The following is a 20,639-nucleotide window of genomic DNA, read 5'->3' as shown; positions in this document are numbered from 1 at the left end:
CTGGATCCAAGGGTTGGTGGTGTTGTGCCTTCCAGTCAATGGCGGAGGGAACCAGAGTGGGAAATAAAGACGGTGGAAAGGTGAGTAATCAAGAAGCGTTTGGTCACGTGTGATATGTAGAAACTCACCGTGAAGTTGATAGTGACGCAAAGTCATCGATGAACATTGGGGTGGCTTTCTTTGAATCCTAGGTGTTGTGGTGGGTAAGTTCAGCGTCGATCTGTTCAATTCGGAGAGGAAGAGATGGTGTGCAGTTTTGGCAGCTGATTGATGTTCTTGAGGCGATGGTGCGCAGGTTGTTAAGGCTGTTGTGGTGTGCTGGCCGTGGTTCTTCACAAAGAAAGTCCTGGGCTGATTGGGTATGTTCTATGGGGGATTCATTCATCCCCAGTGGCAACTCAGGGGTCTGCTCTTCTGATTATTGTGCCCCTGAACATGGCCGCAGGTGTGTAACTGGTGAGCCCAAGGGCTCATACAGTCTGATCCGTAGGTAATGGTAAGGAGGGGAGGTGGTTTACTCAAGTGTGGGGGAGCATGGGTTAACACTGTTACACACACCGCAGGGATGAAGGTGAATGGCCCGATCAGGGGAGCGGGAGTAAAGAGATGAAAGGAGGCAGGTGTGAGGACACAGCGCTCGAGGGCACGGACCTTAGCCCGAGTCAGGTGGACAAGAAAACATGCCAGGTGTTTGTTTATAGGAGGAAGTGTCTTTTGTAGAGCGGTGATCGCGGACACACCACTCAACGGCACGAAGGAGGCCCGGCGTCAGAGCATTGTGTCAGAGGAATTCAAGGCAACGCGTTTCGAAGAACTCATTTTCTTTATCAAGCCGGGGTGCAAGGAAAGTGCTAGCGGGAAGGGGGATTTTTGAATGCAGGGGAGTAGGTGGAGGTCTTTGGGCGGAGTAAAAACAATCTAGAGCGGTGGGGATGGTGGGGGAAATGTTTTGCCGGTTGATAGGAGATGTGAGGCATATGGGCATGGGGGTGGCAAAGTATACACCTTTAGTTCCATCAATTTAATAAATGTGTACAGATTAATTTGTTTAACAGGATTTAGTGCTGGAAAAAAAAGCAGGGACTTGGAGGGTGGAAGTAATGGTGGACCTATATATAGATAAGAAAGGGCGAAATGTTGGGGAAGGTTTTCTATGAATCATGACGTGTTAGGGATAAGCAGTGAAAATTAAAATATTAAATTTATTTTCACTGCTTATCCCCAACACATCCTAATTCATGGAAAACCTTCCCCAACATTTCCCACCTTTCTGATCACCATATAGGTTTCCACCATTACACCTCATGCCCATTTGCCCCAGATGGTAATTAAATGGTTAAACATTTCCCTAACCAGCTCCACTGCTCCAGGCAGTTTGCATCCAATACAGAATAAACACCTCTTCATCCGGTTTCAACTTTCCTTATTTAATTTCCACTCCTTATCCCTAACACGTCATAATTCACGGAAAACCCTGCCTGCTTTTTTTCAGCACTAAATCCCATTAAACAAATGAATCCGTACACATGTTTATTAGATTGATGGAACTAAAAGGTGTATACTTTGCCACCCCATGCCCATATGCCTCACATCTCATATCAACTGACAAAACATCCCTCACCATCGCCACCGCTCTAGATTGAGTTTTCACTCCATCCAAAGACAGCCCCCTTGGATGGCTCCACCTAATCCCCTGCATTTAAAAATCCCCCTTCCTGCCATTACTTTTCCTTGCACCCCGGCTTGATAAAGACGACGATTTCTTTGAAATGTGTTGCCTTGAATTCCTCTGACACAACACTTCGACGCCGGGCCAGCTCCGTGTTGTTGAGTGGTGTGTCCTCGATCACCACTCTACAAAAAACATTTCCTCCAATAAACGCCTTGAACATTTTCTTGTCCACCTGATCCACCGCTCGTTGCCTCAGGCTAAGGTCCGTGCCCTTGAGCACTGTGTCCTCAAACACGCCCCCTGTCACTTCTTTACTCCCGCCCTGATAGTTATGATCAGGCTGTTCCTTCACTCCATGGCTCCAGGCACGAGTCGCCAGCATCACAGTGCCTGGCAGACGCAACACACACACATTCACCTTCATCCCAGTGGTGTGTGTAACCAATGTTAACCTGTGCCCCCCCCCACACACACTCCTTTTGAATAAACCATCTCCCCTCCCTACCTTTACCTACGGATCAGACTGTATGAGCCCCCAGGCTCACCAGTGAGAAGCCTCACCAGTTACACACCTCCGGGCACATTCAGGGGCACAACAATCGGAAGGGCAGACCCCCCAGTTGAAGCCCCCATAGGACATACCTAATCAGCCAACTTTTTTTGTGAAGAACCACGGCCACCACACCACCAACAACCTCAACGCTGCAACCTGCGCACCATCGCCTCAAGAACATCAATCAGCTGCCAAAACTGGACACCATCTCTTCCTCTCCGAATTGAACAGATCGGCGATGAACTTACCCACAACACCTAGGATTCAAAGAAAGCCACAACAACCTTGATGACATTGCGTTACTTCACGGTGAGTTTCTACATATCACACATGTGACCAAACGCTTCCTGATTACTCAACTTTCCACCGTCTTTATTTCCCTCTCTGGTTCCCTCCGCCATTGACTGGAAGGCACATCACCAACCCCTGGATCCATCCTCACCATCACGCCTATTCTCAATACCATTACTCCAAAACCCACTTATCGGGCCTACCCTCCACGTGGACCTCCACACACGTACACACAAAAACCAGCATACACCTCTGCCCACACCTCCCCCCTTCGAAGAGCGCTATACCACGGGAGTGCTCTTGTAACTTTTCATTGACTAAAAAAAACATACAGTGTCTATTTTGTCATAAAAGCCTACCAGTGGTTTTTTTTTTGTTTTAAATGCGAGTTCCGCTTGTATGTAGAGCCTAAACCCTGTCAGATTTGTATTGCTGTTCACACTAGGAACATTCACTCTCTTGGTCCCCAATGGGACAAAACTGGCAAAAAAATACAGTTTTAAACCTTTAAAAAGAAGAATTACACTCATCCCCATAATTAGAGCCAACCTGTGACATTGAAACGGTCACACGTAGGCTTAATTGATTGGAAAGTAAGCAAACACATAGTGTCGCTCGCTCACTTCCCGATCATCTCCCTGCAGAGAGCGCTGACTGTCAGTCACGGCTCCCTGCAGGGATTCCTCCCACCCCTCTCCGATCCTCCAGCGCTGACTGGAGGAATGGACAGTGGGGGGGGGGGGGGGGGGGGTCTGTGACAGCTGGCTCTGCATCTAGAAAGGCAGAGCCCACCGTCAATCAGCCAGCTGGATCTCGGCAGTATTGTCGGGATCCGTCTCGGCTGCTGCGCTCTCAGCATATAGCAGTCAATAGTCTGCTATATACTGAGCTTTGGGTAACTGGAGGAGGTTAGTATATGTCCTCCTGTGACCCTCAAGAGAACTATGGGATAAAAAGGTTACCCCATAGTTCTCTTGTAACTACTCCAAAAGAACATGAAAAAAAAACAACAAACACTTATGCTGGTTTCACACCTAGGTAACAGCGTTTTTGTGCATCACTGTGCGCATTATTGATGCACGTTTTTCACGCGGTTTATGCACATAAGTCAAGTTACGCGTTTTGTAAGCAGATTGTTGCTCATCGATGTCAATGAGCAAATGCACGTTAAATGCACGCAAAAACACAGCAAATGCGGGTTTTTAAGCGTTTCCTATTGAGTCTATGGAGATTTTTGGGGGGTTTTAGGGGCAGAAAAAGTGCTACAAAATGCTCATTGTGAACCAGGCCTAAAATCTGAACTACAGGAAAAAAAAAATTTGTATACTTTAGATTGTTCCAGCTTAGTTAGCCATCAAATGCTTGGTACACTACATCCAGAGGACTGCTGGAGATGCTAAACATCTTAGGTGTCATCATGACTGATTTACTGTCAGCTTTAATGATCCTTGGCTCTGCTGCTGTAACTTCCTGTCTTGTCCAGTACGGGGATAGCAGTCACTCTCCCCCACCGTCCTCCTTACCACCGGTAAAAAGTTTTGTATACACAGTATAAAATTAATTCTCTGATTGCACCAAGGGAGGTCCTATATTTCATCTGCTCCTTCACTCCCCTTGCCCAATCAAAGAATGCCTTGTATTCCATGAATAAAATAGGAGGGGAATTTATCAAAACTGGAGCAGACAAAATCTGGAGCAGCAAACATGCAACCAATCAGCTTCTCTTTAATTTTCAAATCTTAACTGAACAAACTGAATGGGGAATCTGATTGGTTGCCATGCACAGCTGCTCCAGATTTTGTCTGCTCTAGTTTTGATAAATACCCCCCAAGATGTTTAGTCAGTTGGTGAAGGAGGAGGAAGGGGAAGAATGAGCAGCCAGTATCCCTTCAAGGTGGGAAGTTACAGTAGCAAAGTCCGAAATGTCAAAGTTAACAGTATATCCGTCATGAAGACAACAATTTAAGCATATGCAGCAGCCCTAGTGTAATATGTAGCATATACAGTATTAGAAGTAACCAAAAATAGACACTCAAAAGAAAAAGGTAGCCTAACGTAAACAAAAAAAAACAATAGCATGTTTTTCCTGGAGTTCAGCTTTATAAGATAGTACTAATACAATTAGATGGGCGTGTGTTTGGATGTGTAAAAGTATCTGTTTTGGATTATTTTATGGTGTGTATATTTATATTAGCACAATTTTTACATATGCAGTCTCTAGTTCTTTATGTGCATAACATGTATCAAAGTCACTGACAGGAATTTTTGCTGAATCATAATAAAAACAGTCTTGGCTATGGGCTCTCCCTCAAAAGTGAAAAATGTGTATCATCATCAATTAATTATCAATTTTACTTGTCAATTGTCACAATCCTCTACATTACATGGCTCATCAAGTCCCCACCGTGTGTGTGTTAGAGTCACTTAAGAGACTGCAAGAGTAGTAAAATAACTCAGTCACACAAAAATTGTTCATGCAAAAAACAGGGAAACAAAAGAAAAGTTGCCAAGCCATGTATGTTATACTGTACAAGCATTACCTGAGTCTTTCTTATTCTTAAATTCACAGAGGATCTGTTGACATGATCACCTTGGTCAAAAGTATTCTCAATAGCTATAAGGAAAGAAAGTGAAAGAGCAAGGTGAAAATGGTACAAGCACAAGATACGCCACAAACCTGAATGTAACTTTTGGACTGACAAGTCAAATTTAAATTTCTCCCCAGTGGAAATCTGCCTCACTTAATAATGTTAAAAGAAAAAACATGTGAAGCCAAATGTGGTCATGACCAACAGAAGACACGTGTGAGGCTAGACATCCTGATTATGGCTGGGACAAGACTGCAATTAGAAAAAGACCTACATTCTTGCTTTGGGACAGTGTCTCACTCGGTAGTCACAAACAGAATGCTACAGCCCTAAATCCTACACCTTAAAAACCAAGCTGGCAAAGAGAGCTTCCCTATTTCTATCCTTACAATGTCTACACTCCTATTGGCCATGCACACCCTATACACTCAAATACCCCTACTATTAGCACAAGATAGATTTGTAATAATTTGCCAACAGTAAAGGCTGAATGCTTTAGTTCCTTACCCGATTCATTTCCCCTGAGGATTTTTCTCTCTCAGAAAAAAGGTTCAACTATTTGCACCTCCTCCCTGGCCAATCAAGCGAGTGTTGCTTCACTGCATACGCTTTGTAGTGATGCACCTTCCCCCCTTTCGTTTACTATAGTTTAGACAAAATAGGGCCTTGGAGTACACTGAAGAGAAAGTGGGAGTTAAACAAGCCCCATTGCTGGTGCCAGTTGGAGCAATAACTCACTTCCGGCACTAGTGTCAGTGGCCGTAATAAAAACCACCCAGCACTGGTGTCAGTGGCATTTCTATTTAACTCCTGCCAGCACTGGTTGTCAGTGATATTTAAACTTAAATTATGGAGAGAGTGAAATACACTCCTTCCCAGAATTAGAGCCGACATGTAAAACTGCAGCTTTCACACGTCCCTCTAAAGAACTGAGTGATCACATACTGCTGATCGCTCAGTTCCCCATTTTCTCCCAGCATTGAGCAGCGACTGTCAGTCACCGCTCCCTGCAAGGATTCCCCTTCCTCTCCAATGCTGACTGGTGGAATGGACAGGGTAAGAGGCGGGCACAGCCTCTAGAGAGGCAAAACCAGCTGTCAATCAGCCAGAGTGGATCCCGACAATATTGTCAGGACGCAACCCGGCTGCAGCGTGGCTTTGCGCTATGAGCATATAGTGGGCAATGGCCCACTATATGCTGAGTTTTGGGTCACAGGAGGACATGGTATATGTCCAGAAAGCAGAAATGTTGGCCCATAGTTCTCTTTTAAGGTAGAACTCATTATGTATACTTACATCGGTCCAGCTTGACCCAATATAAGGATACATATGTCACACCTGATTGACCCACAGGGATCCTGTAAAGCACTGTAGTAGCTCTGGCTACTCTGTATAGCTATGTTAAGGAGATAAGCATGCTTGTGTTATTAATTATAGCACTTAAATGAGATAATAAGGCACCAAGGTACTGTGTATATTACAGTGGTACCTTGATTCACGAACGTAATTCGTTCCACGATTCTGGTTGCGAACCGTATTGGTAGAGAACCAAATCAAATTCCCCCATAAAAGGTACAAAGTAAGTAAGGTTAATCCGATCTTACCCCTGCGAACATGGTCGCAAACAGAATCAAATGTTCCTATAAGGTTCAATGTAAATAAGATTAATCCGTTCAGAACCATATGTAAAAAAAAATGTTACCACAAAAATATGAAAAAGTACAGTACAGTATGAAGAGAGTGAACACTAACCTTTGCACTTTCTTTGGAGCCATGCAGGATTGAATAATACTGTACAGTACTGTATGTGCTAAAAAGCACACAAAAAAGCTTCACAGCTAGTGTGCACAGGTCTGTCCGTGATCTCAACTAGAGTAAGCTCCGACCACGTGTCAGATCGGGGAAGATGGCCACACTCGTGTTCATCACTCGATTTGGAGTTTGTGAACAGAAGCAAAATTTTGCTGAACTTTCTGTTCGCGAACCAAATTGTTCGCGAACAGAAGCGTTCATGGAAAGGTCCATGGTCCTATCGCACTCCTGACCGCCAAATCCCTTTGAACAAGCGGGTGCTGTGGTAGTCAACAGGTGGCATCCGTTATAAATCACAAGTAAAGATAAAGACACCGGCACTCCAAATTCATAAGCAAACGTCTATTTATTGACGTGCAGCATAGTAAATAGCAACGAACGTTTCAGGGTCACAGAGGATCCTCTTCCTCAGACAAAAGCATTCATGAACCCGAGGTATTACTGTATACATTCTGTATTACATATTACTATTAGGATTCCCAATTACTTATACCAATATAAACATAATAATTTCACAACTCAGTCCTCCTAATTGGGAGAATTCAACATAATTAACACTCCATATTGAAGTTTGATATACAGGTGAAACTCGAATAATTAGAATATCGTGCAAAGTTCATTTATTTCACTAATGCAACTTAAAAGGTAAAACTAATATATGAGATAGACTCATTACATGCAAAGCAAGATAATTCAAGCCGTGATTTGTCATAATTGTGATGATTATGGCTTACAGCTCATGAAAACCCCAAGAACCCCAAATCCACAACCTCAAAAAAAGTAGAATATTACATGCAATCAATAAAACAAGGATTGTACATAGAACAATATCGGACCTCTGAAAAGTACAAGCATGCATATGTACTCAGTACTTGGTTTGGGCCCCTTTTGCAGCACTTACTGCAATTACTTTTGCATGATATTCTAATTATTCGAGTTTCACCTGTATATCTACAAAACAATTACAACACAATGGGGCACATCTGGAAGACCAGTTCATACAAATACCCCAAATATATGTCATGTAAGGACAGCATTCTGCACCAACCACAGTAGGACAGAAAGGCTCATTTATAAAAGCTCCATTCATGTGTGCTTGCCACTACAGCAGCCAGGGCTGTCACAGAAACACTGTGCAGAGGAACCGACATGTCATACAACATATCAGACATATCTGTTTATTGTAAAAGTCCCAACTTGGAAGACACAGAAGTACAGTTATGAAAAATGTCTTTGTTTGCAGTTGTTCATCTATTCCTTATTTTTAAACATAACGTAGGGACAGATTTATTTCTTGTTAACGTTTGGTGTAAGAATTTAGCGGCTATGGAAATGAACAGATCTGTGCATATATAAAAAGTGTTCCTTTGCACTCCTGGGGTTCAATTTCATCCTTAAACAGGTGCTTGAAGTTGCGGCACAAAAGAAAAAAAACGGACAGACGCTACAGTTGTGCTCAAAAGTTTGCATACCCTCGAAGAATTGGGAATATATGTACCATTTGTAAAGAAAACATGAGTGAGCAGGCAAAACACATTTCCTTTATTTCTTATAGGATTTATATTCAACTGTAGGTCATAATAGAATGGCAGAATCATAAAACAAAACATGGCAACAAATCAAAAAATGAATAAAATAGGGATAATCTGCACTTTTGGAAAAAACTAGTAACACTAATAGGTTAAAAGCTGCTACACAAAAGCCACATAGCCTTAATTATTGTACAACAACAACAGCACAGCGCTAAAAACCTTCCAGAAGGTGTGTATATAAATCATATAAATAGTGCCAAATCAATATGAAATATAAAACAAGAATAGAGAAATGGTGAAATATCACAATGAAATGGTGTATCAAAATAAAAAGTGCCACATCAATATATAAATATATATAATTATGGGACTGATATCATAAAATATTCAATCAAAATGAATTAACATGATCAATCAGAAGACAGTCCGGTCCCTAAGGCCCCATTCACACTGAGCGATTCGCAAACGCGATATCGCGCAAATGGTTGCATTGAGCAACCTAGAATCGCGGCAAAATCCGCTCCAAAAAGGGTCCTGCTGTAGCGACGCACGACCCGCGACGCACGACCCGCGACGGACAGAGCCCCATTGAGATGCATTGGAGAGCGATATCGCTCGGTAAATATCCGCGATATCGCGCGGATTACCGCGCGATAAATTGCTCAGTGTGAATGGGGCCTAACAGAGAAAAATAAAAATATGAAAAAAACTTTCAGGTGAAGAAAAGAACTCTCTCCAAGCTCAATAGTGTGAACAACAAACTTGTGTGGAATACTCCCAAAGTTCCAATGAATATCGTGTTCTCCACGTGCCAAAAACACACCCCATGGTTATGCACTGACCCCAATTATTGACCGTCAAATAAAAGCCAGAAAAGCGTATACGAATCAGGGACAGCTCTCAACGTCCTCCTTCATCGTACTTCGTTTATTCATAAGCGCTCGTTTTCAAATGTTTTCACCATTAGGCGCATTTATTCCTCCTCTATATCGCTGAGTGAGCGGCACCTGTGTTTCCTTCTTTGTAAAATAATAAAAAGTCTGTGTGATTGATATCAGCCAATCCTCTTCCACCTCCACCATGCTCTTCTTTCTCCACTCAGTGAGCTCACCAGAGCAGAATTGACCCTCTACAGACCACACGAGGATCCTGTCGCACTCCTTACCGGACAACCGCTACTTTCAAGAGGTGGGTGTGGATTAGAGAAAAAACAAATAACGTCACCAGCACCCCCTAGTAATGTGTCCAAAAAGTAAGTCTTCTTTATTGTCACATATAATGCACAATGTTTGGGGGCCACACAGGATCCCCTTCATCGCGCTCAATATGTCTGAGGTATTGAGCCCGATGAAGGGGCCCCAGCATGGCCCTGAAACGCTGCGTTTTATATGCGACAATATGTGTCAATACAGAAAGCATACTTTTTGTACATACTACTGTGTGCTGGTGAGGTTCTTCTACACCCAAGAGAATCACAAAATTATTGCCAATCCATGGGAGGATAAATAAAAAAAATGGTACTTTGGGCAAAATGCCAAAAATACGATCTTTCGGCCGCAATTGTGGTGCATGCCTGGTCTCTCTCCCCCTCGCTGGGTGCTGCTCTGTGTCTCCTCTGACACATCGCACTGTCCAGCAGGGAGGAGAGAAACGGTCCGAGGAAGCCAAGCAGTGCAGGGGAGGAGAGCGCTGCGAGTGGCCGGCGTGTAACAGGAGGTCAGGCTCTCCTCCCGCACCTGAAAAACCAGGATGGAGAGCGCTGCGGGGGAGAAGACAGCTGTCAAAAGAGGCCAAGCTGCCGATGCGGGGGAGAGCTCAGTCTATTTTGACTGATGACTCCTCCCCTTCACCGCCCCATTTACCCTCCTGTGACAGCAAGTCAGGATGGAAAGCGGGAACAAGCACTTAGCGATCAGTGATTGATGACTGCTTGTAAATAACTGAGGACATAGTATGGTTAGTGTCCCCACTCAAGAATGAATGTGAAGTGCTTTACATCACTTCCTGTTCATTCATTATTGTGGACATAGTAAACATACTATCTCCACATGTTATGAATGAACATGATTCCTGTTCTTTTATAACAGGGGCTGCAGAAAAAGATTGAGGACTCTTTGTCCTCAATCTCTTTTTCTATTTTAATAGGGAAGTATCAGGGATCTGTTTAGGCCCCTAATATTCCCCAGAGCCCCCGACAGTAAAGTTAAAATATTTTTTTTAAATAAATAAGTTTAGAAGAGGGGGCTGCAAGCTTCTCCATCTGTTTTTGTATTTATGTAGAAGATAATTATCTGGTGCTGGATACAGCACAATTTGATGTACGTGCACTTGGTGTTATTTCTTTCATTTAAATAAAACATTTAACATTTTTACCCTAGGAATTTTACTATAAAGGGGACCCTTACAGGATTGGAGGAGATGTGTTTTGCCGTTCGGAGTGGTGGACTAACAGAATAAGAAGGGAGATCTTTTAACCTGTGTATTTCCGTGGAGGGTCGCATCTGTTCCGGTGAGTTCACTGAGAGGAGCACAGTGGAGGGGGAAGAGGATCCGTTGATATCAGTCACACATGCATTTTTTCCTGTAGTACATGAGCTTCTTTTGGCAGTTTGTAGCTCATTTTTTCCCCCATCGACTTTAATGGAAACGCCAGGAAACATGCAACAAAAGCATGTTGCACATTTTCATGCACGTTTTTTGTGAGTCTGTACATGCGTTCATTCATTGACTGCAGTCTCTTAAGCTGCCAATCAAAACGTGCGTTTTCACGAGCGCAACCATGTGCAAAAACGAGCATAGACGTGCAAAAGAAGCTAGCTGAAACGGCTGTCGGCTTTACAGTAGAAGCGATTCTGGCGGCTCAGCTGCCGCTAGGTCGCTTCTATGGGCCTCTAAAGAACTTACGTTCACTGATCTCTTCCCCGCTTTATGGGACCGGACCTGATGCGGATTATATCACTTTCTGTCCCTGATCTGTCATTGCTGGGCTCCTCAAGCCAAGCAATAAGCTATTGAAGTGCAATATGCAGTTCAATAGGAAAGGTGACACTAGGTCTTTTGAAACCCACTGTATCACCTTTGAGAGGACCTGTCACTGCCAATCTGTTGTTGCACAGGGGGCTATGTGATAGCAATTGATGTAAAGTTAAAAAAAATATAGAATAAAATAAATGTAAAAATAACAGAGTAAGTGCAATGATTCTAGGGCCAATATTTACATGCAGCTCCAAACTAATGACTTGTAGGGCTTTTAAAGCGTCGTCTTTTTTTGGGGTACTGAATTTTGTTATCGTTTTGCGCACGCAGGCAGTTTTTAAACTGGGCATGTTGGGTATCTATTAACTCTTTGTAACCTCATCTTTTATATGTTACAAAGAAAATGGTTATTTCATTGTGTTTTGGGGCACTAAAATTAACTTAAGTGCATTTTTTACTAAATTGTTGGATTTGAGGAGTTGCGCCAATAGCGTGCAACACCATCTGCCACCATTTTATTCTATAGGGTCTTGGCTTTCAGAAAATATATATAATGTTTTGGGGCTTGGAAGTAAATTTCAGGCCTATAATGTGGATTATATCATGTGTGCAAAAAACATAAAAATAATCCTTGGCAGCTAAAAGGTCATAATGGCGTTAATAAGAGCGCTGTGATTGAGTGTAGATTTTATCAGTTTGCTGTATAGTAAACTACAAGAGGTTGATTCCAAATTCAGGAACGTACACAGCTTACAGTTAAACAATACATCTAAATGGCAGATTCATAATACAGAGCGGAGACACCAAAGGTTGGCTCATTCACACGTGTGAATTTTGAGGACAGTACAATACATGAGATCTGTACTATTACAGTCAATGGTATGGGAACTACCGTATATGCAGAAAAACGCAGAGATTTTTTTTTATGCAGCTATAATTGCGTTGAGCTGGACCAAGAATGTTACAGCATAAATAGGGCAATTACTCCAATTTGTACACATTAGAAAGCCTTACACTTTAATTTTGTCCGAACTTTATTGGCGATATTCTTGATTTCTTTGTTGAGACTTTCAAGTTCATCCTTGGTTTCTGGAAAATAAAAGAAGAATATTAAAAGTCCAACAGGCAGTAGAGGTGATTTCAATGACTCGGAAAACAAGATAAAGAGTTAAATATAAACTTCCTTTTAGCAGCAGTAAATCAATGACTTGTACTGCTGACCTTATACCTTATTATGATTACAGAGCCTGGAGTGAAACAGTCACACTTACACAGGAAGTCAGGAAGTAGTGATACAACCTTTAGAAAAGGCACAAGAATCAAACATTTGACCCTAATTTCTCATACAATAAATTAGAACACATCAGATGGTAGTTCTACATAGTCTTATTACAGTAATGTTATTGTAAAGTGATGCACAAACTGTTGGCGCTATATAAATCCTGTATAATAATAATAATGTTCACCACTGTTTACCATCGAACAGTATTTACCAATGTCATAGCTCCAAACACAGTTCCAAATACAGAGTTGGCCATGCTAAAGCTGAAATCCAGAAAACAGCTAAATACACAGATGAAATACAAATATGAGAGCCGTTTTACCTGCCAATTGATTTGTATTGTTGTATATCAAACCCTGAGAATGACACAGCTCTGCCCCGTAGCATAGGCCTGTCTAGCAGAGGAGAGGACCTGATCTTTCTCTGTTGCAATTTCACTTGAAGGTTTCTTGCTCAGGCCCAACCTATGACTGGATGGTGAAACTAGTTCATTACTTCATCACTCTATTCTCTCCTCCCATCAGTATGCTTCTTACACTGCAGCACACCTGATTGGCACCTTGTTCTGCTTCTCCCTTTCCAGCTTTGCTCCCTTTCGAAGTCAAATGCAGGTACGTACACAGCTTGCAGTTAAAAAATAAATTTAACGGCATATTAATGGTGCAGAGCTGCATCAACCTGTGCCTTTTGTATCTGGTGGAGTTCAGCTTTTAAATAGTATTAAACCTCAAACTTTTGCTCAATCGTGAATAAGGGGCAAACAAATACACACTGCCCAGCAAAAGTATTTCTTTACATGATAGCCCAAGCACTTACAGTTATGTTTCTAAACAGCTCCAACTCTCTCAGCTCAGCTTCCCTGGACTTCCTGACCAATACAAGGTCACAAGGGACAAAGCAAACTCCCGGCAGCCGTCCATATACTAGCTTGGAGAACGGAGGAGGAGCGTGGGGAGCAGAGTAACTTGCCTTGCCGTGTATGTGGAGACACAGTTACTAGCACACGCAAGGGTGGCTCCATAGGCATGCGAAAGGAGCCAGCCTAAAACAATATATCAGGGTCAGTGCTCTGCGCAACAGCTGATTCTATAGGGAACAAAAACTTTTAAACATATAGGAACAGAATTAACTAAGTGATTTCCAACAACATCTGAAATAGCTAAATAAGAGACACTGAGCTGCAAAGTACATCCTGCTAAGCAATTTGTCTGCATATTGGGGATTTCCTGAAACACTGTATTTGCAGGCGTATAAGGTGACTGGGTGTATAGGACGACCCCCTTATTTTCCACCTAAAACATAGGTTTTGGGCTATACTCATAAGACTACCCCACTTCCGAGGCAACACCATTTAAAAACATCATGGATGGATGTGCGGTAATACTGTATGTACGGTAGCTTTGGCTACATACAGTATACCGCGCTGAGCCAATCACGGCGAGCGAAGTATTCTATTAATTAAAACAAAGCCTGCTTGGATTGGCAGAGGTTGTGTACATTGCTCGCCGTGATTGGCTCAGCGCGGTATACTTTATGTAATACAGTATTACCGCACATCCAGCGGGCTGACAGTTTAGGGATGTTCGTTTTGGGCCAGCTTGGCCCAAACGAACTAAAGGTATACATTGTATAAGACGACCCCCGATTTGAGGGATGTTTTTAAGTATAAAAAGTAGTCTTATACGCCAGCAAATACAGTAATTCTGTTGGTCCAGACTACTGAGAGGGAAGCAGCAAGGTGTGTGCACTCATCAGGTAAATATATACCCACTGGGATATTAAGGGAAGGTATCATTAGCACCATGCCACTTGCTTCACTTTGAGCCACGCATTGGGTGTCACTGGAATTCTTTAATGAGCAAAGAAATATGCTTCCATTGGCCACAGAGGAAAAGAAATACTGTGGCAGCTGGCAACTGAGACAAGTCTCAGCAAATGAAATATCTTTCAAAGAGCCAGCCTTCTTCATTTTAAAAAGGGGACTGTGCGGCACCACCATACTCTGTGTGTCCGACATTTCCTATACACAAAAAAAAAAAATGCAACTCCTAAGGCTAGAACAGAAAGAATCCCTATTTCAGCAATTTGAAGTGGACAAAAGAACAGCCAGAGTGGTTGTTCCACATGAGAAGTCAATGCATTACCTCTGCACATTAAACATTAGGAGCTGAAAGAAGCACAACACTAAGCCAAACAAGAACGCAAACAAATGATCTTGCCAACAACCATACTTTAAAGTAAAAAAAACAAAAACAAAAAAAAACAATATAAAAGTAGGTTTATTGGGTGTGCCACATAACTGATATGATGATTTATCCATGTAATTTTCCACCCTGGAGTAATACTACCATTTAGTTTTCAGGATTCTTTTGTCAAATCAACAATTGTTTTCAACTGCAGTGATGGAAAAAAAAAAATATTGAAGGAGCGGGTCTGAAAGTTTTTCTCGAACGAATGTATTTCTAACAGTAAATGTGGTTTTCATTCAACAAACTCTATTGAGTCCAAAATCGAATGTTAATACTAAACTGAATTACGAACGGCATTTGCCAAGTGATGGCATTAGGGAATGTTCTGATGAGATTTTTCTTGTGAATATCTACCAGTATATGGCCAGCTTTAATCTGGGGGAGCTGAAATTGCTGGCCTTCTTCTGAAAAGGACATTTGCCTTGCTGCCCATGACCGATTCTTTATGTCACTGACATGCACCAAATAGGTTGAAGAGGGAAGTCATGAAAAGTCTCAAATCCAAACCTACATACTTTCCAAATCTGTGACTCAAAAGTGACACTAAACTTGAGTTAAATCTTAAAAATGCATTCAGATACCTTAACTATTACCAAAAATGTACCTTATTTGTGTATCACTCAGCCGTACATCCTCAAACCATCTCTGAATTGGTGCTGATACTGTCCTTCCTTCTTCAGGGTGGCTACTTTTGTCTTCCATTGTCCCTATGTGTTGTAAAGTAGCCACCACTCCAAGCTCACTCCTGTGATGGACTACAATCTCAATACAAATTAGTAAACCAAACGTGACATTGAAGTCTATCATGGGAGTGACCTTGGAGCGGTGTCTACTTTACAACAAACACAGGCATTATGAGGAACAAAAGTAGCCACCTTCCAGAAGGAAGGACAGTGTCAGCACAAATACAGAGATGATTTATATTTATTACAGATATTTATACAGCACCGACAATCTTCGCAGTGTTTTACATGTGCAAATTCACATCAGTCTCTGTCTTCAAGGAGCTTACAATCTAAAGTCCCTTCTTAGATGCATATATTCGAGGGCCAATTTAGACAGGAGCCAAAAACCTTCTTTGGAGTGTGGGAGGAAACCGGAGAACCCGGAAGAAACCCACGCAAGCACGGGAAGAACATGCAGACTCCTTGCAGATAGTGACCTGGCCGGGATTCGAACCGGGGACCCCCAGTGCTGCAAGGCAGAAGCTTTGAGCATCTAAAGCCAGGTGATGTGCAAATAAGCTACATTTTTGTTAATAGTTCAGGTATTTGAATGCATTTTTAAGATTTAATACTAGAGTTTAGTGTCACATTAGGCCGGAGTGTCAGCATGGCTGCTAGCAAGCAGTTATAAAAAAAAAAAAAGAAGGAGGCAGGCAAGAGCATTCTCCATGTTTTTCACATGATAGATTACCGTTGAACTCATGCAACGCTACTCCCGACCAACAGATGGAGCACTCACAATCGAAGCTTCATGTTCAAACCCAATTTGTTTTCATATGGCTACCCTTGCACATTTCTCTTACATGCATTGTTAAGGGATTTTACAGTATATAAGTGTAAATGTGAAATAAAATTCCGGCTTAGGAAGAAACAAGAAAAAGTATTTCTAATTTCAAGAAAAAAAAGTTTTATATACTGCATTATTACTACCAGTCCTTAGATCAGGAGGGTCAAACTCACATTTCATCGCGGGCCGAATTTAGCATTATGGTCACCCTCAAAGGGCCGGTTCTATCTGTAAGACTAAATAAACGTATCTACTCTGTCATATTAAACTATTGCTTCTGCATTTGATTATTACTGGTTTTAGTAATAACTTGATAACTAGCTCTGAAAGTAGAAAATAATGGCAATTAGTGTAATAGTGCGGACTCTCAGATGGCTGTGCGGGATCTATGATGGGCTGTGCGGACCCTCTGGTGAGCTATACGGTGTCTATGGTGGAATGTGCGGGCTCTGAGGTGGCTGTGCAGACTCTCAGGTGGCTGTGCAGGGCTATGCGGTCTCCCCAGGGGCCCCGGCAAGTGCGGGAGGCATGGATTCACAGGAAGGAGGAGGAGATTTGCTGCCGACACTGAAACAGGTGCAGCAGTTCACAGGAAGGCTGCCGGGACCTTGCTGCAGCTTCGGTTTAAAAATGTAAAAGCGCCAATATCAGTGCTTAGTATCAGGACAAGTACACACACAAGTACGAGTGAAAATGTCCAGTATCAGCACTGATACGGGTATATACCTAGTCAGTATATCCAAAGTGTTCTGTCCTCCTCTCTGCTGTCGGCTGCTGAGACAAGGAGGGGGCGGAGACTGGTATAGGTGCTGATACTGGGCATTTTCACTCGTACTTGTGAAAATGTCCTGATACTAAGCACCGATTCCATCGCTTTACATTTTTAAACCGTAGCTGCAGCAAGGTCCCGGCAGCCTTCCTGTGAATCGCGGCACCTGTTTACAGTGTCGGCAGCAAATCTCCTCCTTCCTGTGAATGCATGCCTCCCGCAACCACCCAGACCGACTGGGACCCCCGGGTGAGAACGCACAGCCCAGCATAGACCCTGCACAGCCACCTGAGAGTCCACAGAGCAGAGGCAGAGCCAGCTGTGCCCGCCCCCTCCCCCGTCTGTTCCTTCTGTCAGCGCTGGAGGATCGGAGAGGGGGGAATCTCTGCAGGGGAGCGGTGACTGACAGTCACCGCTCTCTGCAGAGAGATGATAGGGAAGCGACGGTATGTGATCGCTCACTTCTCGATGAATAGAGCCGACATGTGACAGTTTCAATGTCACATATCGGCTCTAACTATGAGGATGAGTGTAAATCACTCACCTCATAGTTCACCTTTAAGCATCGTTCACACTATTAAAAGTACATCTGTAATGTAATTTTTGAAACATATTTAAATTGCAACCAGTAATTTTCAAAAATTATATATCTGTAATGTAATTTTTTTGGAAACATATTTAAATTGCAACCAGTAATTTTCAAAAATTATGTAATGCAATTTTTGAAACATATTTAAATTGCAACCAGTAATTTTCAAAAATTATATTAGGTGAACTATGAGTTTTACATTACAGATATATAATTTTTGAAAATTACTGGTTGCAATTTAAATATGTTTCAAAAATTACATTACAGATGTACTTTTAATAGTGTGAACGATGCTTAAAGGTGAACTATGAGGTGAGTGAGATATATATATATATTTTTTTTTTTAAAGTAGTACTTTATCCAGTATATCTTAAAATATATTTGTTGTGAAGGAAACACATTTGGAGGGGAAACTTTTTAATTATAAGGTGTGCAGTCAAAAAACACAGATGTCACATAAGTCTCAAAGGAACAGGAACATAAATAGATAACAAAGGGAAATGGAAAGGAGGCCTGCTTCATCATGTCACCTGAACGCAGCATGAATGATCTCACAGCACAGCTGCCACACCCCAGATATTCTTAGCAAGGCTGCAGAGGCAGACAGACGTCACATCTATACCCTGGTGTGAAAGTACAACTTAATTACAACTATTTATACTTGCATATCAGGGTAATGACAAAGCATGGCATTGTTTTTTTTTTTAAAGAAGCATAGACTTTTAAAAAGGAGCTCTGCACTTGAAAATAGGATTGAGATACATAGGAATTCAGATACTGTTGCCTACAAGAGGATTGAACTCAAAGTAAAAAAATCATAGGCCAGCCACAGGATAACCCCTTCTATATCCAAAATGCCTTGGTTTGTACAAACAGTACAAAGAGCTTTAACATAAAATACAAAGTGGGACCAGTGTCCCTCAATGGACTCTAAGAAAAGGATTTTATGGCAAGTACAAAATCCTATTTTCTTTCTGGTCTATTGAGGGACACAGGAATTCAGATACTGCCAGGACATCCAAAAACAGCCCAACTGAGTTGTAAACAACACAACTGCTAACAGGCCCAATAAAGAGAACTAGAAACACAAATGCACAGCTCACCCCTATCATGCATCCTTGCAATCCACACGGCGGACTCTCTTCTGGAGCGATGGGCTCAAAAACTGTGAAAACCAGCAAACGATGATCTTTCAAAGAAATTCAAGTTTTATTCCACTTGCATTTATACAAAGAACAACTGCTGACGCGTTCCTGCCTTACTCGGCCTTAGTCATAGCTATCACTTAGCAATAGCTAGGACTAATGCAGAGTAAGGCAGAAACAAGTCAAGAGGTTGTTCTTTGTATAGATGCAAGTGGAATAAAGTTTGAATTTCTTTGGAAAATCATTGTGTGCTGGTTCTACAGCCAATGAAAAGAACTGTCCGTCTGGCTGTCCGCAGCCCAGGACCCATCTAAAGCAGTGTTCCCCAACCCCCGGTCCGCGGATCAAATGGTACCGGGCCGCACAGTCTCAGTGCGGTCCGGTCATGCAATATATGGCAGTGCACGGTCCCGGTGTTCGAACACCGGGGCCCCGCACTGCCGACGGGCTTCACAGTGAGGGGGCGGGTCCTGTGACTCACCTCCCCTCCTGGCCGCGTCTATAGTAACAGGCGGCGGGAGGGGAGGTGAGTCACAGGAGATGTGTGTGTGTCACACGTCCCGCCCCCTGCAGTGAGTGCACACATCGACACATGGCTGCTGCTCCTGGAAGGGTGAGTCTGAGCGGGGGAAGGGAGGGGGTCTTACATCATGTCATTAGACGTGGATTATAATGGGGAATATTACACTGTAATGTTCCCTATTATAATCTATTTCTCTGTTATGTACTGCTATTTTATGTAATTAGACAAGTGGATTATAATGGGGAATATTACACTGTAATGTTCCCTATTATAATCTATTTCTCTGTTATGTACTGCTATTTTATGTAATTAGACAAATGGATTATAATGGGGAATATTACACTGTAATGTTCCCTATTATAATCTATTTCTTTGATTAAATGATTACAGGTAGGCATGTGATCTATCAAAGTTTGAGACTATGTTAGAATGTCTGACCAGTGACGTGGTCACACATTTTAACGTAATCTCGCCCAGTTTTTCGGTGGTGGAATAGGTGAAGAATTCCAACGCTTTCATTTTTTGGTGTAACTGTATTTTATTTTGAAGGCATGTTTAAATACAATTAAATTAAAATTATTAAATCAAAACAATCTAAAATATAAACAATCAACGTCCCCCCCTCAGCGGGCCACGGTAAAATTATCAAACGTTGACCAGTCCGCGGCGATAAAAAGGTTGGGGAGCACTGATCTAAAGTACCAAGAAAGCTCAACTGGATGAGGCAGAGCCCCTACCAGATAGGAGAAACTACTAACATGACCAGAGGGAAGGCAAAGAGAACCAACCCGTTACTCAAGATGTAGATGGAAAAATCACCACCAGAGGAAAATGACTCCACACTGAAGGGAATACCGGAACCTGAACCAGAGAGAAAGTGATCAACCAAAACCATAAGAAATTCTCATGAAGGGAAGAGAAGACCCACAACCTGATGTGATCAACAAGAGATGGGAACAATCCTCTAAAAGAAGCCTAGGACAAACCTGTCGAGATGAGAAAAAAACAGTGGGTCTAATGGAAAGACCTGAAGCCTTTACACTCTTGACCCCCTAGCATCCAAACTCCATGTCTAAAGAAGTTGTCTGGCAAGACGACGAATCTCATTAGTCAAGATTGACCATAGAAAATTCGTAATCAGTTTAA

The 20,639-nt window shown here is 42.4% G+C and overlaps 1 protein-coding gene across 1 annotated transcript in view; it reads right to left on the bottom strand.

Moving 5' to 3' along the window:
• Positions 1-20,639, bottom strand: part of STX2 (syntaxin 2) — a 57,351-nt gene that overhangs the window by 15,040 nt on the left and 21,672 nt on the right. Inside the window, exons 4-5 of the mRNA XM_018566819.1 lie at positions 12,439-12,513; positions 5,057-5,130 (exon numbers count right to left, since the gene is read on the bottom strand). Of these exons, the coding sequence (XP_018422321.1) occupies positions 5,057-5,130; positions 12,439-12,513 (149 nt within the window). The remainder of the gene's footprint in view (positions 1-5,056; positions 5,131-12,438; positions 12,514-20,639) is intronic.

This window comes from Nanorana parkeri, unplaced genomic scaffold (genome assembly GCF_000935625.1).
Source record: "Nanorana parkeri isolate BGI_ZX_2015 unplaced genomic scaffold, ASM93562v1 scaffold978, whole genome shotgun sequence".
NCBI classification, from domain to species: domain Eukaryota; kingdom Metazoa; phylum Chordata; class Amphibia; order Anura; family Dicroglossidae; genus Nanorana; species Nanorana parkeri.
This window is presented reverse-complemented; position numbering and strand designations above follow the sequence as displayed.